We start from the raw sequence: 19804 nt of genomic DNA, 5'->3' as shown, positions 1-19804 counted from the left end.
GCGCGTCTCCTGCCCACTCTCTCCAGATGCGCTTTGCAGATAAGAGGCCAGGTATTGTGACCTCAGCATAAATAAATCAAGTGTCTGTGCTGGACTCCCATTTTAACCAAATATAAAAACTCCCATGCTTGAGGAAAGATCTGAAGTAAGCTTCTCCCAGCAACCCTCCCCACTGGCTGCAGAGGAGGATGGGGAGGCTGGCCTCCTGGTATTAGGCTGCATGGGTCCACTATAGATCCCAAGGGACCAACATAAGCCAAATGTCAAGAAAGCAGCAAATTAGAAATTATTATGTCTGTATTTTTAAAACACTTTGGTACAACAACAACAAAATAACCCGCTTTCTTATCTCCATGTCTGACTTTCTCTAAAATCTTTTACAGAATTCTCAGCGCTGTTTTACTTTGCATTTCATCTGCATATACAGAGTGCACTAGCAAGGATTTTTCTCTCCAATTTCTAACCAAGGAGGACATAAAAGCAGTGATAAGTCACAAATTTTGTGCATGTCTTTGGGGAGATCAATTTACCCCATGCTTTATTTCCTTGTCTATCAAAGAGGAGAAAACCTTGCCAGGCATGTAAATAACACCAGTGGCTGCAAAATGCTTGGATCCTGACATGCTGAGAGCCACAAAGCTTCTAGATAGTTCATATCTTCAATGTCAGGAAATAAAGAAAGTTAAGGAGTGGCTACATGTAATGTCTGGGAAGAGACACAGAAATAATACCCTGACTTGTTCATATCCTGACAGTGACAGAAAATAGTTGTTCGCAGAAGCTGCAACACTTGCTAAGCTTATCATGATTACATGTTCTTGAGAAAAAGCAGACATTTATTAACTCAGAGTGGGAATGTTGTCTAAAATGGGTAAGTCAAATTACTATAATAAGTCCTCCGTCACCTGAAGAAATACCCCGTTGAAGGTTGCAAACACTGAAATATTTAAAGAAAACACTATTTTACAAGAAATTGTTGCCTTGACTGCGTGTGAATCTCATTGGGAAATCTGTCATCTTGTTTCTGACATTTGTTCAGAGGAGGGAAGCAAAAAAATCTGTTAAAAACTGCACAAAGATAAGTAGTGGTAAAATTACCAACCCAGGATTCTTAAGTAAAATGCTATAATAAGGCAAAAACAAGAGCAGAGAAGAAGGCAAACTTCTTATGTAAGTTATGAATCTCCATGGTCTGACAGAGGATCCTATGGCCACAAACTGAACCTCTCTGACAAGCAGTCATACTGGTCAAGAGAAATTTTGTCCATTAAATAGAAAAGCTACTTCGCTTCTCAAGCATAGCAGCCAGGGGGAGTTTAACTAGTATGAAGCTGAAGAAGACAAACAGTAAAATAAAGATGATAAACCTTAAAAGAGGTTGTAGGCAAGATATGCACTTCTCTAGAGGCTCACATCTGCTGCAAATTCAATTTAACGCTTGTTTAAGGCTGTCCCTTGAGCCTTGAGGCAGTGCTGCCCATTGTATGACTGGATGAAATATCTGTTATATCACAGAACACTCTACCTGTAAATGAAAGAGGTTTTGAGCATAAAACCTGCACATTCCCATAGAAATGGCACAGAACGGGTTTCATCCTGCTCTACCTCCCTTTCACCCCAGCCTCAGTACTGGAGGGCAAGCGGCTCACTGCCAGAGGGCTCCTTAGCAGGTGACCGTGTAAGTTAGCAGGGATTACACATTGCTGAGACTTCAAGCATATTTCTGAGACGCCACAGTGAGCAAATACAAATTAAAAGTACATTTAATTACCCAGGGAAGAGCTGGGATGAGTCGCAGTCTCACAGCAGCTTGTTCATTCATTGTCAGGGAAATAATAAGTGTTACATTCACATTCAGGGTGAGGCGAAGGCTGAGAGAGCTCTCTGCATGTTCTTCTGTATCTCTGCAGCCCAAATAATTTGGTTTAAGGTCATGGCTCTTTATGTTTTCATTAGGACTCTCTTCAGTGCAAATGACCATAATAAACATAATTATTTGGCATGTACACAGCACTTCCACTACACAGAAACCAAAGCCTTGCGAGGCTTGTACAGCAAAGGAAGGCAGGCCAAGGAGCACGTGAAGATTGTCTTAAAATGAAGGGAAGTGAGGCTGTTCATAGCAAACATTGTCTGGTGTTTGATCACGTCCATCATGATCAAATCCCAGCTCCAGCTAGCAGTCCCCTGTCTACATGCACACTCCTCGTGGCCACCAGCTTTGTTCCCAGCTCCCCACCTGTCCAGCTGCCAGCAGCCCCCTGTCAGTCTCAGTGACAAGCTCCAAGCCGTTTCCATTTTGGTACAGGATAAATAGCATGCTTTTGCTTCTGATGAGACCAGAGTTGTCAGCCGAAGCTCACTAGCTGAACAGTTTTTAGTAACCACTTCAAAACTCGGTTACTCACTGGAGTGGTTACTAAAACTGCAGAGGTGTACGTGTATGCCTCACACCAGACACAAGCCTGGCAAAATAAGTGTATTGCACATCTCTGTCTGCTGCATTTCAGTGGAAATCACAACCAGCCAGTTAAAGATCAGTCCTCCACCTATCATCAAACTTTCTGGTGTGTGCCAGTTCTGTTTTCCATGACTGAGTTTGCTTTTTAATTTCCCCCAGTTGATTTTCCAAAGACTTCAGTTCAATCCACCTGCAAAGACAGGTTTTAGGCATGGAAGGGAAGAAGGAGTATTCTGAGGCTGCTGCAGGCTAAATCAGAAATATTCTGAGAAGCAGAATTAACCCCTGCCTCTGGTACATCTGCTGATCTCAAGTAATGCTCTTCCTCTCATGTTTAGAAGTAGGAGTTTTTGATTCTTTGGGGGATACGTTGCTCCAAAAAAAGTTTTATTGAAAGTTGACCAGCCTGAGTCACAGCTTGAAATGTGGCACTGGAAGCACAAATAAATTCCTCCTTACCAAGTTTTATCTCCCAGTCACTCAGATGAGAGCATTTGTGATTCCCTGAAGCAGAAAATAGAGGCAAAAATAGAGCTGCTGGAATGAGGTTTCATTTCAAGAATCAAAACAAAACCCCACCAGAAATCAATATGACTTTGCAATTTAACATGAAAGAAATATTTTGACAGAAAAAAAAAAAAAAAAAGAAAAAAAGTAAATAAAAAGAGAATAAAGGTTTTCTAAGAGTTAGGCTCAAAAAGCATAGTCTCATAAAAGTCCAAACATTAAAGTGAAACCTGTTGGTCACTGTAATAGAGCATTTTTCAGTAAATATCTGGATTTTTTTCTCTAGTGCAAGGAAAGATACCGGTGGTTCATTTTCAGTGTTGTTATCAACTCAGAGTCAAAGCTTCGCAGAACAAACTGTGCCAGCAAAATGGGCATGATACTCCCTGGGGAGAGAAATTAAATAAGTATTGATAGAGCATTTTAATACGGTGAGTTGAAATATTTTAAGTACAAGACAATATAGTTGATAAAAAACTGTATAATGTTTGTTCTTCATACAGCAAGACATGTAAAGTGCCAGGAAGAATCCAAGAAGACATATTCTACCCATTAACTAAACACTTACTAGCAATACTGAGCCTGCTAATGAGACAGGCTCACTTCAGCACTGAAGCAAATTTGACTGTTGAATTTAATAATGAGGCTATTATGTTCCACAAATTGGCACATGCGCATCGAGATTGTTTTTAATTTTTCATTTTTCGTGTCTGCTTCTCATTAAACTCAAAGCACTAAATTGAAGTGAATTTGTCTGCAGACTTAATTTCTTAACAGGACCGAAAGCTGCAAGTCATTTCCATTAGAAGACAGCTAAAGTGCTAGCAGAGACCATGAAAGAATACATGCAGAAAACACAGCCTGAATCATATTATACTGCAGAATTTTATTACAGGCACAGAAGGGACTGCTGCTAGTTGTCTGAGCTGGAGATTCAAGTGCAAGGGCCAGAGATTGTCCTCTGTCACCCAAGACTCATTAGGACTATTCAGAGAGTTGCTTTAGGATATCAGTAAGATCTAAGAAGGTGTCCACATAACACTCATGCTTTATGTAACATGCCCTGAAACATTAACAAAAATCCAAACCTTGCACATTTTTCTGGCTCTTTAATTAAAGGAAAATGGTTTTGATCACCAGAAATATTATCATTCAGCTCTGAGCTTTCCTCTGGTAACATGGAGGAGAGGCTTGTTTATGGTTTTATCAGATGCTAGGGAATCTTATTACTTCTACACTCCATGTACTTTTGCTGGAGAACACTTGTAAGTCAAAAAGCATCTTCCTACTCTTCTCCTCAGAGAGAGCGGCAAGTTCTAAAAGCAGCAGGTTCTGTGTGAGACCTGAAGCATGCAGCATTTTACCGAACACCTGATTTTTCCAAGTTGTTGTTGTTATCTCTTCCAATCCTGCAACAAGTCCCCAAGCTTGTAAACATTTGTCATTAGAGCTCAGGAGCTTTCTATTTAATAAAGCTTCTCTGCTTATTTAATAAAGCCTGTTCTATTAAATGATTTGCCCGTGTTTACATGTGCATAATGAGGAATCTGGCAGAAAACCAAACAAGTTTGGAGCCTTGAGATGCTGGCTGCTGATCCCATTAATAACTACAAAATGAATAATGAATCATTAAGTAACTCACTTCATCACTTTGCTTCCCGGTCACAGCAGTGCACAAAAAGCCACCCACGGAGGTCACAAAGGACCTGTTGACTTCACCAGCTCCAGCACAGCCCTCAAAGCAAATTTCTGAAATGCCAGGATGGGAGCAATCTCCATTTCAGTGTCTGAACACCTCAGTAGCATTGACGTGCTTAGGGGAGGAGGACATTTATGCAGGGAATGTGTTTTGCACAACTAAACAATGAAGAAGTATGGTGAACTTTCCTTAGAAGATACCTGGAAAGAGTTTCATGATTCCTACTAATTAATAATGATGTTCTTTTCCCTGCACTGTTAGAAGATAAGCAAGCTTGAGGGAAAATCAGTTCTGCTTGTGCCAGATCTGGACTCCCTGCGTATTTCCCGTGGTCCTATCACTTGTTTAGGACGGCTGCATGGTGCTGAGTAAAAGAACCTATTACAGGTACAGGATCAGGTGCACAGTTCAGAGAATTATAGGAGTTCAGAGACATAGCTTCATCTGACCTACAGGCCTGAAAATAACCTCGTTTTCAAAAGTACAGACTCACACGCATCTGAACAGATGTAAGCACAAGGTTAACAAAAGAAAGTCACATTTCAAAGAAAATATGCTGTTTGGACATCATCTCGTCAAAAATAAAACCCCTTAATTAAACGAAAGTGCATCCAATCATGCTTTATTATGGACTTTCAGAGTGAATCTCTGCAAACAATGCCAAACAATACAGAGAAATACACTGGTTTAAAATGGGAAAATGTGCACATACAAACACCTTCCTACAAATATTCCATATTCAGCCATTGGTCACCTCTATTATTTTTCCTGTTTTATTTTTTTGAAGGAACCCAGCAATTCTTTGGAAAGGATTTGTTTTGCAGCTGATACCCTGCCCTTTTCCTCTTCATTTTAATATGATGGTGAAATTTGTCACTTGAGTCTGTCTGAGAGACTCTTCTAGGATGCCAGTTAAAGACTAAGGAGGAGAAAGATGTAGATAAATTTATTTTAATACGTTTTCAATCCCTAAAATCTCTGGGCTCCAAAAGATTATAGAATCAGAGCTCCAGGATTGTTCCTGTCTGCTCAGTACCACTTGTGCCCCTGGAGAGTGCTGCATTGAGGACAGGAGCAGGAGGAGGGACAGGAGTGGTGGGGAACGATTGCATGCGACACCAACACTTCTCTCCAGCCAGCCCCTGCCAGCTCACCATTGAACTTCTTCATCAGTGAAATGAGCAAAAAGCAGTCTGAATAACGAGTAACAAATAACTGCCATTCAGGCACATGCCAACAGCAGGAAAGGTTCACTGATTTTAATGGTTAGTTTGGTTAGATTATTAAAAAAAAAAAAAAAATCCCTTCTGAAATCCCATCTGATTAAATAATTCTGATAGAAAATGTGCAAAATGAGCTTCTTACTGAAAAACAAAAAAATCCAAAAACGTTGGAAAACCACAAGATGCTGCTAGTAGAAACTAAGTGGTGTAAGTGAGCTTTTGCCTGTTGAAGATTAAGATTAGAGGTTCTTGCTCAGTGCTGGGAAAGCACTGCTTTAGTGTCTGTGGAGAGAGAAAGACAAGTTTATTTGCACAGGAGTAAGCTCTGTAAAAAGATATAAATTTCTACAGAAAGGACCAGGCAAAAACTGAGGCTTTAATAACAACGTGTCTACTTGCTGTAGAGCTGAAAGAGCAATGAGTTTGCACTGTGGCTATTGAGAGCTGCTGATTTGAAACTCACAGAAAGAAAAGCAGCTTCATTCCCAACCTCTTGGCAAACAGCAGAGCAATGTTCATGGGAGGGACTTAAGGGCAAATTGGGCCCCTTGGCCCATGCTTTCTCCTCCAAGGGTGCTTCCAAGGGGCAGAGCCACCCATGGGTGCATTGAAGCGGTGGGGAACATCCCAGGCTGCTCAGTAATGACCAGGCAGGCAGATCTTCGTGCATTTCTGCCACAGGCAATTCAACAATCCAGCAACAGATGGGCCTGTAATTACAGCCCATTTGAGAGATTTTTAATGCACTGATTTGAAAGCCATTGATTTTTCTTCCTTGTAAGGAGAATAACAAAGAAGTGAAAACACCTCAACCTCTCTGCAATTCCTGCTGCCTGGATTTTCACAGCATATTCTGAAGGCAAAGTGAAAACATTCAGCTTCAGCCAGCCAAACTGTGAATGTAATTGAATGGAGAAACTGTCTTCCAGTCAGAAGCGGAGCTGAAGCATGTTTTCTGTGAGCCTTAAAATGTTTAAGCTGAGTGCAAACCAATCATAGAAAGAAAGAAAGAAAGAAAGAAAGAAAGAAAGAAAGAAAGAAAGAAAGAAAGAAAAAGAAAACTCCCTGCTATATGTGGAGCTCCTGTGAGAAGCAAAGATGGGAAAACCAAACCCATGGCCATGGCCTCAGCAAGGCTGGGGCTCAGAAGTTAGAGGTTATCTGTAGATGGTGTAGGCTGAAGCTTTGAGCAGCAAATGGCAGAAGATGAATCCATCTATTTCTATGGTAACATGAATAACTAAGGACTAAACTACAGCCCAAATCTTGCCTGGATTTGAAAACTCCAAGGGGTGAGAGACCACTCTCATCCCACAAGCTCCATGGTCTTCTAGGTAGTACTGAGTAGTACTACCTAGTAGTACTAGAGCTCTTACCCCATACAGTTCCTCTTCCTCAAAGCTGGCAATGTTAAAATAAATAAATAAAAAGCTAAAAATCCTCAGAGGAAAACATGCTGTAACCTTCAGGATGAGGCTGGAATTGAGACTCAGGACTCAATTTATGTCGTCCCTATTGCAGCATCGCTGTTCCAGGCCCTGGGGAGTCTTGAGGGGATGAAGAATGGGTGAGAAACACCCCAACAGGCCATGAACATACTTCTCTCTTCACCATGAAACACCTGGTTTAATACAGTCAATTTTTAGTGAACTTCCATCTAGTTCAGTCCTGGACCCAGGTCTAACACTGAGATGACTTATGCACTGATAATGTTTCCCTTGCCAGCGATCAGTCTCTGTTCCTCGCTGCCAGGTTCAACGGGAGAGGCTGCTGACATGAGCTCCCCAGGAGTTCTTCCTTCTCAAAATATTGATCACAATTTATCCTTTCTGCTTCAACTGAATTTTGACAAGCCAGCTCCAAAAGCACGGGAGGAGCTTCCCATGCAGCCTGTCTCTGCAGCTCCCTTGGAGCTGTTGCTTCTGCCATGTTACACGGAGACACTGTTTTAAAACGCATCACTACCATTTGTCAGCACTTCCTTCATCAATCAAGATTACAGAAGTAAAACCACTGCTAAGGGGTCGTGTTATGACACTGAACTTTGGTGTGTGACAACGAACGGTTAAGTAAGTAGACTGGTATCCAAATTATGGCTATTTGAGAGGTGTTTTTACAGAGTAGAACAAAACAGAATAATGTGGTTTGAGGAGTTTGGCTCAATGCTAGATCTCTCCCCTTTCATAACCCCAACCTAAAATATTAAAGGTATGCAGACTATGCAACTATAAAGCATTACACTTAGCAGAACGGATGGCCCAGTAGATGGAACAAAACAGAGACTTGTGCTCTATCACCATTGGGTGCTCTTCCTCCCACACAGCTCTTCTGCCTCCTTCTCCAACCCACACCCCAGGTCCAAGCCATCGTCCTTCCTGAGCACTCCCGGAGGTCTGCGGGGGCTTCATCTGGGGCAGCCCAGCCCTGCACGTGCCCACGTTGATGTGCCAGCAGTTATTTTTCCTCCCATGTTTATTCTATGTCTGGCATAGCTGATCTTTGGTCTCTGACCAGGGACATTAGCCATTAAAAGCATGGCAACAGGTAGCGTTCTCAGATAGCCTTTGTGTTGCCTTCATTCAGCCCAGAAACAGAGCGCTGCTGTTGACTCAAGTGGGTAAAGAATTCGACAAGCCTCGAGAGCTTTTCAGAAAGCTGTCTCTGTCACAGCACAGATCCCGGTAAGAATACTTTTGGCAAGGTGTAGAAGACTGCTGTTTCTTCAGGGAAAGTTAGTGACTTTCATGTTTTCTCAGCAACTTTTTTTTTTTTTTCTGTACCACAAATGATAATAAAATACTAATAAAATATGAGGGAAATTGGTTAAATTAGCCCTATTTTGATTCAAGCTGATATTCACAGTGGGGCTATTGTATCACATTTTGCTTGGCGTGTTTTCAAAGAAGGTAATCAAAATCTCCTCTCCTCTTCTGTTTATCATCCCAACTCTATTTTTATCAGATGACTCTCCCCATTGTCATGGCAAGAGCAGACTGGAGTCTTAGTTCAATTTAGCAATACATGACCATAAATACATCAGCAGATTGAATTAGAAAGTGACATGCCAAAAGCAGCTTTCTCCTCTCTTTTTTGCATTCACACATCTGACTCAATCACAGATCTCTAATTGAAAAGCCTCAGCAGTGGATTAAGATCATATACATTATTACGAAGCACGACGCCACGTGCATGCTGATGATAGCAGGAGCGGCTGGCAGGGGCTCGCCTGGCCACACAGCCACCGCTCAGACCCCCCCAGTGCATCCACAGGGACAAGTTGGGCTCCGGGTGACAGTGACAGGGGTGTCTGTCTGTCTGTCTGTCTGTCTGCACGCATAGTGGTGGATGCACATGTAGGAACGGAGGGACGGTGGGGGGTGGGGGGGGTACAGCTGCATAAGACTCACATTCACTTGTTGCATTCGAAGGGCAAAATATTTCAGCAGAAGCCCAGCGAAGTCAGCGGGAGTTTGGGAGGAGTAAATCAAACACCAGGCTTAGCCTGACAACGTGCGTATCGAGCCCGCATCTCCCAGCTGGCAGCCGCAGGGCCTGATCCACAGCCTGGAGGTGTAAAACGGCCCCCCCGGGGGCCTCGGCTCCCCTTCCATGCAGAGGGCAGGACTGGATCCCCCCTCACTCGGTCTTCCTCCCTGCCCAGTGCTCAGGACCAGGGGTGCGAGGTGTCTGTGATGACCCCCCCTTACCCCGAAGGAGCCCCCCCATCGGGTGCTGCACTTTAGGGGGAGCAGCAGTGGGTGCCGCGTGCTCTAGGTGGGGGGCTCGCCCCAAATGAGCCTTTAAATGGACTTTTTGGGGTTGGAGGAGGGCTGGACCTGGGGGGCTCTTGCCCTGCCCCTGTCCTTTCTCCTTGGGCACGCAGCGGGTGCCCCCAGCCCCCCTTGGGGGACGCAGAGCCCCCACCGGTGCCAGGGGGCTGCCGCCTCCTGGGTGGCCGGGGCAGAGCAGCGGCACCACGGGGGGGGGCACAGAGCCGGGTAGGGGCGTCCCCGAGCTCGGGGAGGGGGCCACGGGCATGCAGGGAGGGGGCAGAGCATCCCGGCAGCGGGCTGCCTCCTCCAGCACCGACGGCTCCCCACCTCCAGCCCAACTTTCTACACCGGGGGCGGCCCCAGGTTGTGTCCCCCCCCCTCCCTCCACCACCCTCGGGCTGTGCCACCCTCCCCCGTCGCTGCTCCATCCCACCCCCTCTTTCTTTCGGCTCCCCCCTTCGCCTCCCCCCCCCGGCCGGGAGCCCCGTCCCTCCTCCCCGGGGGGGCGGCCCCGCTCCCCGCCCGCCGCCGGAGGGAAGCGGCGGAGCCCGGGGGGCGCTCCCGGCTCGGGGGGCGGCCCGGGCGGCTGCAGCCGAAGCACCGGGGCTGCTCATGCCTCCAGCAGCCGGAGAGCAGTCCCTGGAGCCGCAGGTAAGCATTGCCACGGGGAGAAGGGAGCAGCCAGAAGGGCCGGGGGGGGGGGCTAAGGGGTTTGGAGAGTGGGGGGAGACGCAGGGAGGGCTGGGGACGGGGCAGGGGGGGGGCTTGGCAAAACGCACCCCGCTTTTTGAGGGCTCCTCCGCTCTCTGGGATGAACGAGGCTGCGGAGAGCTCGGTCCCGTTTGCAGGTCCCTCGGAGCAAGCAGCCAGCCCCCCTCTGCCCCCCTCTGCCCCCCTCTGCCCCCCTCTGCCCCTCTCTGCTCTCCGCACCCGGCTCTGGCTGCTGGAGAGCCGAGAGGTCCCGGCCGGCTGGAGGGATGGGGGAGAGGAGCCGCTGGCCGAGCGGAGGATGCGATGCTTAGGGCAGGACATCCCTTAGGATGGCTTGAAAGGGAGGAGAAAGGCACCTGCGGGAGGGATGCGCAGGGACACGCCACCTGAGCAAAAGTCCCCCACAGGGACTCCAGGAGGTGGCAGAGCCCCCGGGTGCTCTCCCACCCGGCACACGGTGGGATGGGGGCACAGAAAGCCACAGGGAGCTGGGGCTGAGGGCATGAGGCTCCTTTGGGATAAAACACGAGAGAGAATCACAGGGGGTCGGACGTGCTCCAGGCTGGTCAGCAAGAGGTGGGTGGTCAAGGTCAAAGTGGAGCCCTGGGAGTCACCATCAGCACTGAGTGTCCTGGTGCCTCGCTGCCTTCCCGCAGCTCCCAGCATCCGCAGTCCCATGCACAGCTCCTTCCCACCATGCCCAGACCCTCGTGCAGAAGAGTGAGGGAAGAACACCCCAGCTCAGGTGTTTTGACCTTGCACACTTGTGTTGGGGTAAACTAGAGACTTTTTATGATTCTGGGGGGGGAGGAGACATGAGGGTCGCAGCAGGCAGCCTGTATGTAGGGTGCCAGGATCAGCCTGTTAGTGCTCATGTTGGGAACTTTGGCTGCTGGGGGCCGGGGCTCGGTGGTGAGAGCAGATCTGCACTGCTGGTGTGGGGAGCACTCACCAGAAACATCACATGTGGGGATGGCACTGTGTGGGACAGGTCTCCCTGCAGCTCCTCTCCTGGACCTGCTCCACTTTGTGCAGTGAGAGGAGCTACTACTGAGCTCCGTCCGACCCGAGGCTCTCTCCTGGAGGAGGTACCTGAGCCGAAGGCATCTTTGGTCATTTCAGCTTTCCCTCAGCCTGGGAGCAGACACAGCCAGTGGTTAATTGCTCCTCAATTGCACTGGCTTTGAATCTGGCACGTCCCTGAAATCAGTTCAGTTTCAATGGATTGCAGAGGAGAGAGGAAGAGAAGAGAAATGTTTTGGTAACAAGCCCTGGTTGCACCAGTACGCCAGCGCAGCAGCTGGAGTTTAGCCCCAAACACACCTGCCCGGGTGCGAACACGGCGGGGTTGGGCTGCACACCCTCCTCTGGCTCAAGTTGCTAAAAACTACTGATTTGGGAGCAAAACTGGGAGCATGTGACTTGCACGACTGCTCGTGTGAGAGGACCTGCTCAGCCAAAGTGAGTAATCTCCGAGAATAACAGAGCCTGAAATTTGCACGGGGAAAATAGTATTTAGCAAATATTTGGCAAAAGCAAGAGTGCTTTACGGGCTGGTTGTTTGCAAACTAAAAATAGGATCAAGTCATCAGGTAACAGAACCACGGAGTGCTCTAGGATATGCTGGGCTGGGCTGAGCAGCAGTAAGAAAGTGACACTGACTGGAAAATATAGTTCCTAGAGATATTGATAGTGCTAAAAGTGGCAAGACATTATTCAATTTTGACTTCAGTTCATCAGTGCTTAGTACCGATGCAGCTAGTCAAAACAGAAAACTAATTTAGTGCAAGAAATTTGTTTTGATATGTCTCCTGTAGAGAAAAATCAATCACTCCAGGGCTGTGGGTTTTTTGTTTGGTTGGTTTTGGGTGAAATGCACACCCTGAGAAATACCAAATGACAGAATTTAAGGAGGAAGAAGTTCCTATCTGAACTGAATGCTTTTGCTTTTTCCTCGGAGGTGGAATGGGGGGGGCGGAGGAGGAGGGAACGCACCAAAGATTTTGTATATGAAATAAGATTTCTGTGCCATCTTCAAGATGCTGCTTTTGTGCAAGAACATTATTGTAACTGTAAGAAGTTGAAGGAGGTCTTGGCATGATGCTGCATTTGCCTCCTCCTCACGCAGAGCCCTGCCTGGGTGTTTGTGCTATTTTGGAGCTGCTCTGCCAGGTCACACCAACTTTCACACCACCACCTCCCTCCTGTCCCGCTTCCACCAGCAGCTCCTTCCCTCCTGCTGCATCAGCCCTGGGCTCTGTCTGCTCCACTGCTGCAAATGCAAAGCCCGAGGCTCCCCTGCTTGCATCCAAGGAAGCAGGCAATGAACATTTATCCCCCAAGGGGCAGATTCATTAGGGACCAGTACAGCTTTTTTTCCTCTTTGTTAGAGCAAATAGCTCCACTAACACCTCACAGTCCCCTCTGTGGGACAGGGGAAAGATGTGAAGTTCTGCTGCTGTTGGATACTTCTTGGGTACTTACCCAGTTGTGTTTCTATCCATTACTACCAAGGCCATCTATTTTCAAAGCAGATCTGTCTGGATTATCATTTTATATATTCCCGTTAGTTATTCTCTACCTGAAAGCAGTAATCTGCCTTTCTGTTGTGGTAATTCTCTTCACAGCAATTATGTTTGATGCTGCATTAGAGAGAGTTATGATTCCAGTGGTAAATAGGCAGCAAGATCAAATCTTGACTCACAAAATTAGGTTTCTTTATGTAATTACTTCTTGATCTTAGCTATATCCAGCTTTGAGTCAGATACAACACACTTCATAGAGTTATTTTTGCTTTGCTATTGAAACCACAGCCAGGAGGAATTTCTACCTTGATCCTCCTGGCCAGTTTTCAGGTTTGTTCTTCCTTGTGCTATGATGGTCCTTCAGTCACTAATGGGCTGCTGTGTGCTATTAGATGGATACCTGCTCTTGTGCCCAGCCAAAGCATGTTTGTTTAGGACACCTGCTAGAGAGGTTTTCACAAAGGCTAAATACCTTTTTTCCAGGCAGCATGGTTTGTACCATAACATCGCTGCTATTTCTTCTTTCTCTTTTTTCCTGGACATGGACACAGGCAGTCAGCTTTGTCCAGCTGCAGAGGATGCTTTTTTTTTTTTTTTTCTTCTTTTTTTTTTTTTTCAGGGTACTGCTCTGTAAATCAGAGGTTGGAATTATAGCAGTGATAACTCTGGATCTATGTTTTTTTGTTTTTTTTTCTTGCTCTGTTCTTTTTGGTTCATATGCTTTACGCATAAAGCACATAATTTATGAAGTGTTCCAGTAGAATATCTTGGAGATCAAACACCAAAAGGGAAAAAAAATCTGGATGAGAAGTTCCCTAGAGTTGTTTTATTTTATCTTTTCTTTTTTATTAATCTGTTAATAAAGAATACCAAAACAAGATATCATTATATCATTCAGCATGCCTTAATTATATTTAGTCACCTTTAGTAAAGGTTCATGGCCATTGACTGCTGTAGTGGCAATATAAGTTCAGACAAAATTGTGCTGGTAAGGGGCAAGCTGTCAGCTACACAGGGGGGGAAATCACCTCTGCTCATCAAAGACAGCCAGTAAAATGTTTTTTTGTGGCTGTTCAGGTTTTGTTGTTGTTGTTGTTGCTGCCATGCTCTGATAAACCCCAGAATATCTGTGGCTACAAGGTAAAGGCAACATGGTTTAAAAGGCTTAGTGGAGAAAGCTCTGACATGGGCTCAGTTTTCAGGTCTGGATGACACTTACCACATCACAACCCCTGCCAGTGTATGGGAAACATTCACACGATGTCAGCTCCTCACCAGCAATGCCAACCCGAGGGCTGTCACCAGCTGAGGAGATCAAAGACTGCATGAGAGCCGTGGCAAATGTACTTCTTTCTGAATCCACCTGCTCTTGAAAAGTGCAAAATTCTACCTTTACTTGAGAATAAAGGTTAATGTTCACACCAAACGAAGAGAAAAAAAGGCAAAATAATGAAGAAATAGACTGACATACTGTTGAGGTACTGCTGACCCTTGGGGACAGCACCGCAGCAGCAGGATATCCCAGCTGCTGTTGGAGGAGGCTGGGAAAACTGTCCCCCCTGTATGGAAGGTCCACAAAGGTCCTTCCAGCAAATCCTTCTGGTGAATCAGGGTTGCCAGCACCGGATGGCTGGAAGAGCCTGAGGTCCTTGGCATGCAGGGATTTTGCTCAGTAGGTTATGTTTGGGGTGAGAAGGAATTGGAGGGCATTGAACAAAGGAAGTCCTCGTCCTCACCGCCCCTGTTAAGGCTTAAAATCTGAATGTGGTGGAAGGTGCAACAGGCTTGAAGAAGTTGCTGTGCAATTTCTCTAGTCAACTCTTTTCAATGATATCTACGGTGGGGAAAAGGAAATAACTTCAGAAGAAACACATCCATCCTCATTTTTTAACAAGTGCTGGGATGAGAGCTGCACAGCGCTGCAGTTCCTGACCTTCCCCATTGAATGGAGCACTGCTTCTCTTTACTGACCTGCTACTTTTGCAGTCCCAGAACAAAAACATTGCTTTTTGGCCCAGACTGAATATTGCAGAGCTGGTCTGGGCTACTCTTGGGAAGAAGTGCCTTCCCAGGCTCAGCACCATACTCAGTTCCAAAAACACAGTTACATGAATGTGAGCTTATAAACACCAATTGCCTCATCCCACCACACATTTCCTTTCTTCGTTAGTATCTTTAAAGATACTAGCTAACCAGCTGGGTCATACTGCATCCGACCTGCAGGAAAAGGCAATCACTCTTCCCAAGATCAAAACCCTGACAGCCCAGGAGTGCAGCGCTGCACTCCTCCCAGATAATCTGAGTTTTAATACAAATTCATATTTTAAAATTACTGTCAGAAAAGAACTTTAGAAGTCTGCTCTTTGGCCAGGACTGCAGTTTGCCTTTTCTTACATAATCCCCAAGTCCAGTCCTAGTTAATTCCCAAGGAGCGTGGTTTGAGCCGACCTCTCCCTGCAGTGTGCTATCAGGCACTGCAATGGCTCTTGCAGCACACCCATGGCAGCAGCACCCAGACCCCAAACACCACGGTAGCTTATTCAGAACCTACAGATCCTCCCCTCATTTCTCATCTCCATCGTTGAGCCAGCATTTGTTTGAGCTCTGGCAGCTCTCAGCTTTACTATCCAAGCCACCCTGGATTTCAGATTTCTCTGGTACATCTCCTCCTAGCCACGGAGTTACATGTGAGACACCTACTCCCCATCTGCACATTTCCAAATCAGAACAGCATATTTATGATTACTACTGGTAGCTGGAGGTACTTCTGCTCTCACCCACTGCAGTTTTTCTCACCCGAAGAGAAAGCACAGTAACCAGCTCATGGAGGTGTTTGCTTTCTTCCTGGAAATAAATCTTTTTGTATGCTTACATGATACTGAATTTTGCTTTTGCTTAAAGACATAGGTGCAACGTGGGCTGGGTGTTTTTGCTATAATTTTGAATCCAGATTCAGGCCCACATCCTCCTTGAGCAGCTTCACCAGTGAACGCTGCCCAAACTTGGGAGAGATCTTGGGCCAGATTAGGATTGTGATTTTTTTTTACTACTCTTCTATCCTTTATGTTACTTTTTTTTTATAGCAAAAAGCTTTGACTCCTTTACAGCAGAAAGCTTTATAAACACCTACTTAGACCATGCTCAGACAAAGAACCAATAAATATCCTTGTGAATCAAGCATGCCACAGAAACAGAGCTTTGGAGATTTTCAAACCTTTTCAGGCTGTCTAACAAAAACTACATATTCCTTCACCGAATCAGTTCAGCTCTCTGTATCCTCAGAGGCTTCCCACTACATTTTGGCTTTCATGTGGAAGAAAGGTGTTTCTTAGATAAAAAGCACACTTCTGGGTGAGAGGAGAGGGATTCAGAAACACTAACAGAAGCATAATCTTGAGAGACAGAAAAGAAACAGCTTGTTCCTTTCCATCGCGGAGTCTTCACATCTGTGTGCACATGGCCTGACCTGATGGAAAAGTGTTCTCAGAAGTGGTTGCTTCCATCTTGGCGTTCATTGATTTCTGTACAGGGTTTTGTCAGTTGTTACGGAGGGTTTTGTCTCCCCACCTACACAGCTGCCGATGTTCTCTGGGGGGGTTTTCAATTGGTTCCGCCAGGCAGCAAGTGGCATTTGAATATATCAACTGAGACTGTTTCTATGTAAACAGGGAGACCTGTGAAACATTGCAGTGGAGCTTCGCATGCAAAAAGCCAGGAACTATCTTTGGATCTGGATTTTGAAAGCCCCCAGCACTTGTTCAGGAGCGAGACAGGGCTGAGTCAGTCCCTGAGCCTCTCCAGGCACCCTCGGCTAAGTGAGAGCAGAATTGCACCACTCTGGACTTTAAAGCTTTTGGCACTAACACCAGGGCTGTGCTTTCAGCCAGTTTTATTTGTATGCACTGTGTGGTCTAAATCTTTCAAAATTATTTTCTAAATCATTTTCTATGTCAGTATTTAGAGAGAAAAAATAAGAGGGGAGGTGGGTTCTGGATTTGTATGGTTTTTGCCCAAGTTGGGAAGTTGAGGATATTCCCCCCATCCCTTGACTGCACATAAGAGGAACATGTGTATACAACAGGCTATGAGGCAGTCAAACAGCAAAGTTTGCTCACCAAGTGGCACAGGAGGCATGCAAGAATTTACCTTTCTCATCAGCAGAGGAAGGACTGGCCTCATTACCATCAGGCTTTGGACCCGAACAGCCCACACGCTAGGGCAGTCAGACTCCTTCGCTGCAGGAAAGCTTCTGTCTCTGCCTGTGAAGTGTGATGGCCATCACCTTCTTCACTTATATTTCCCGGTGGGATGCGTGCTCTGTTACTGCACAGAGCTCCTGAAAATTAAAGAGATACCATTAGCTATTGGGATGAGCACTCAGGCTCTCTCATTGTGGGATTCCTTTGTTCAGGCCTTGATCTCATCACGTGTGCTAACTGCATAATTCAAACACAAATTCTGGCTACAGATAGAAAATTAAATGATGTGTAAAACTTAGTCTACTTTGAATTTACTTTTTCTGTCTCTTTTTCTTTTTCTTTTTTTCTTTTTTTTTTCTTTTTTTCTTTTTCTTTTTAGGAACAAGATGCCTGTGAAGTTTAATGTCTCTTAGCCCTAGAAGAAAAACTGAGGAGTAAAAGTTATGGATCCTTTATACTTTCCCAGCACATTGAGTATGGACGCTGGTTCCAGTGACCTGAATTCCTCACTGCTGACAAATGTGACAGAGAATGGGACACTCTCAGAGCAGCCTCCATTCAAATACATCCACAAAGTCCTGATTCCCATCTTCTACATCCTTGTATGTGCAGTTGGACTCAGTGGCAACACATTGGTCATTTACGTGGTTTTGCGCTATGCCAAGATGAAAACCGTCACCAACATTTACATCTTGAATTTGGCCATTGCTGACGTCCTCTTCATGCTGGGCCTGCCCTTCCTGGCCACCCAGAATGCCATCTCCTACTGGCCCTTTGGCTCCTTCCTCTGCAGGCTGGTTATGACTGTAGATGGTATTAACCAGTTCACTAGTATTTTTTGTTTGACTGTGATGAGCATGGACCGCTACCTGGCAGTAGTTCATCCCATTAAATCAACCAAGTGGAGACGTCCCAGGGTGGCCAAGCTCATCAGTATGACTGTCTGGACATTCTCGTTCCTGGTGGTGCTTCCAGTCTTCATCTTTTCAGATGTGCAGGAAGACTTTCACACCTGCAACATGAACTGGCCAGAGCCTGTCAACATCTGGTCGGCAGCATTCATCATTTACACGTCGGTCCTAGGGTTTTTTGGTCCTTTGTTGGTGATCTGTCTGTGCTACTTGCTGATTGTGATTAAAGTCAAATCTTCAGGGATCCGAGTTGGCTCTACAAGGCGCAGGAGATCAGAGAGGAAGGTGACCAGGATGGTGGTGATCATCGTGGTCGTCTTTGTGTTTTGCTGGCTCCCATTTTACATGATGAACATTGTCAATTTGATATTTATACTGCCAGAAGACCCTGTGCTGGTAGGGGTGTACTTCTTTGTGGTGGTCCTGTCCTATGCAAACAGCTGTGCCAACCCCATTCTTTATGGATTTCTTTCTGACAACTTCAAGCAGAGTTTTCAGAAAGTCCTTTGCCTCCGAAAGGGCAATGGTGTAGAGGATGGTGACCCCATTGAACACAGGCAAGAGAACAGCAGTCGCCTGCAGGAATCCATGTTAACCCAGAGAAATATTGAATTCAATGGACATATGCAGACTAGCAAGGTGTAAGGGAATGGTTTGGGACTGCAAAACACTTGTAGACCTGGAGAACTTGGGGACATACAGGAGAGATGAAATCATAACAAAGCTAAAACCCGGAGGCCCACAAGCTCAAATAAATGTACATAGACTTCTCTTCACTCCCCTCCCTGTCCCAGCTAAAAGTGTTATGGGTTATACTGGGCTGCGTAAAGTTCTTACGGTGTTTTAGCTAAGGCAGTCAGACGTGTTACCACTTTCTGTACCCAAGAGAACTGATCTACTGGTACCCACTGCTGGCTTTGTACTTCTTCTCTGGTGATGCAAAACAACACAAATCCTGTTCTTACTACCTTGTTAAGCTGAGTTCATGGCTGCTTTGCACTGCTGGGATCAGCTCAAAACAGAAAACAGCTCAGATAATTTGGCTGGAAATGTCTTTGAAAGTCTTCAAGGGGATCTTTTGAAAGAAAAACACCATATTGTAATAGAGGTTCCGTACAAAAATGTCACAGCACTGATCTTGAAATTATGTATAATCCATGGCTTTAGAGTGCTGTGAGGTCCATTTACACTGTTTTACTGTTATTGATCCATATAAGAATCTCAAAGTATTTGGAAATCTTTCAAACAGGAAGGAAGAATAAAAACAAAACTAGGAGAAAAATGCTGGAAGAATTCAATGTATTCATGATACTTTCACATTCTAAACCAAACTGCATATAAAATGTAATGTAACCACTTTATTATCATGTAAGTGACAATGATTGTGAAGTGCTGGAAAGCTGTTGTGTATATTTATTGGTTCTGAATGTAAGTATGGACTTGAATTTAAATTGTATTTTCAGAAATTAAAACAAGTTCAATCCCCTTCTGACTATCCATGTCATAGCTTCTCCAAGCAATGTCAGACACGGCACCAAAAAAAAAAAAAAAAATCATCTGAGACTTTAAAACTTACCTTATCATAGATGCAGTATAGTTCAGTGTGATAGGGCCAATATGGGGATCTGTGGGGCTCTGCAAGAGCATATAGCAGGACAGAGGGAGCAAGGAGCAATATCCAGACCTGACACCTGCCTTGAACCCCACCCAAAGCACTTGCATTGTAAAGTGAGGAATCTTCCTGTGCTGAAAGGATGAAAACAAATTACAGGCTTGTTTTAATCCAGACAGAAAC

General features: G+C 45.4%; 1 protein-coding gene across 2 annotated transcripts; it reads left to right on the top strand.

The window, feature by feature from the left end:
* Positions 1–10101: 10101 nt before the first annotated feature.
* On the top strand, positions 10102–19494 carry SSTR5 (somatostatin receptor 5). Of its 2 annotated transcripts, none has more exons than XM_068699436.1 (2): positions 10102–10314; positions 17478–19494. In XM_068699436.1, the coding sequence occupies exon 2, from the start codon at positions 17542–17544 to the stop codon at positions 18652–18654; it is 1113 nt and encodes a 370-aa protein (XP_068555537.1). In that variant the 5' UTR covers positions 10102–10314; positions 17478–17541; the 3' UTR covers positions 18655–19494. The 2 variants fall into 2 exon arrangements, with proteins under 2 accessions (XP_068555537.1, XP_068555538.1); XM_068699437.1 differs by lacking the exon at positions 10102–10314 and adding an exon at positions 10873–11835.
* Positions 19495–19804: the final 310 nt, after the last annotated feature.

Source organism: Anas acuta, chromosome 15 (assembly GCF_963932015.1).
Source record: "Anas acuta chromosome 15, bAnaAcu1.1, whole genome shotgun sequence".
Classification (NCBI taxonomy): domain Eukaryota; kingdom Metazoa; phylum Chordata; class Aves; order Anseriformes; family Anatidae; genus Anas; species Anas acuta.
Note: the sequence above shows the minus strand (reverse complement) of the source record. Positions and strands in the feature narration are given on the sequence as shown.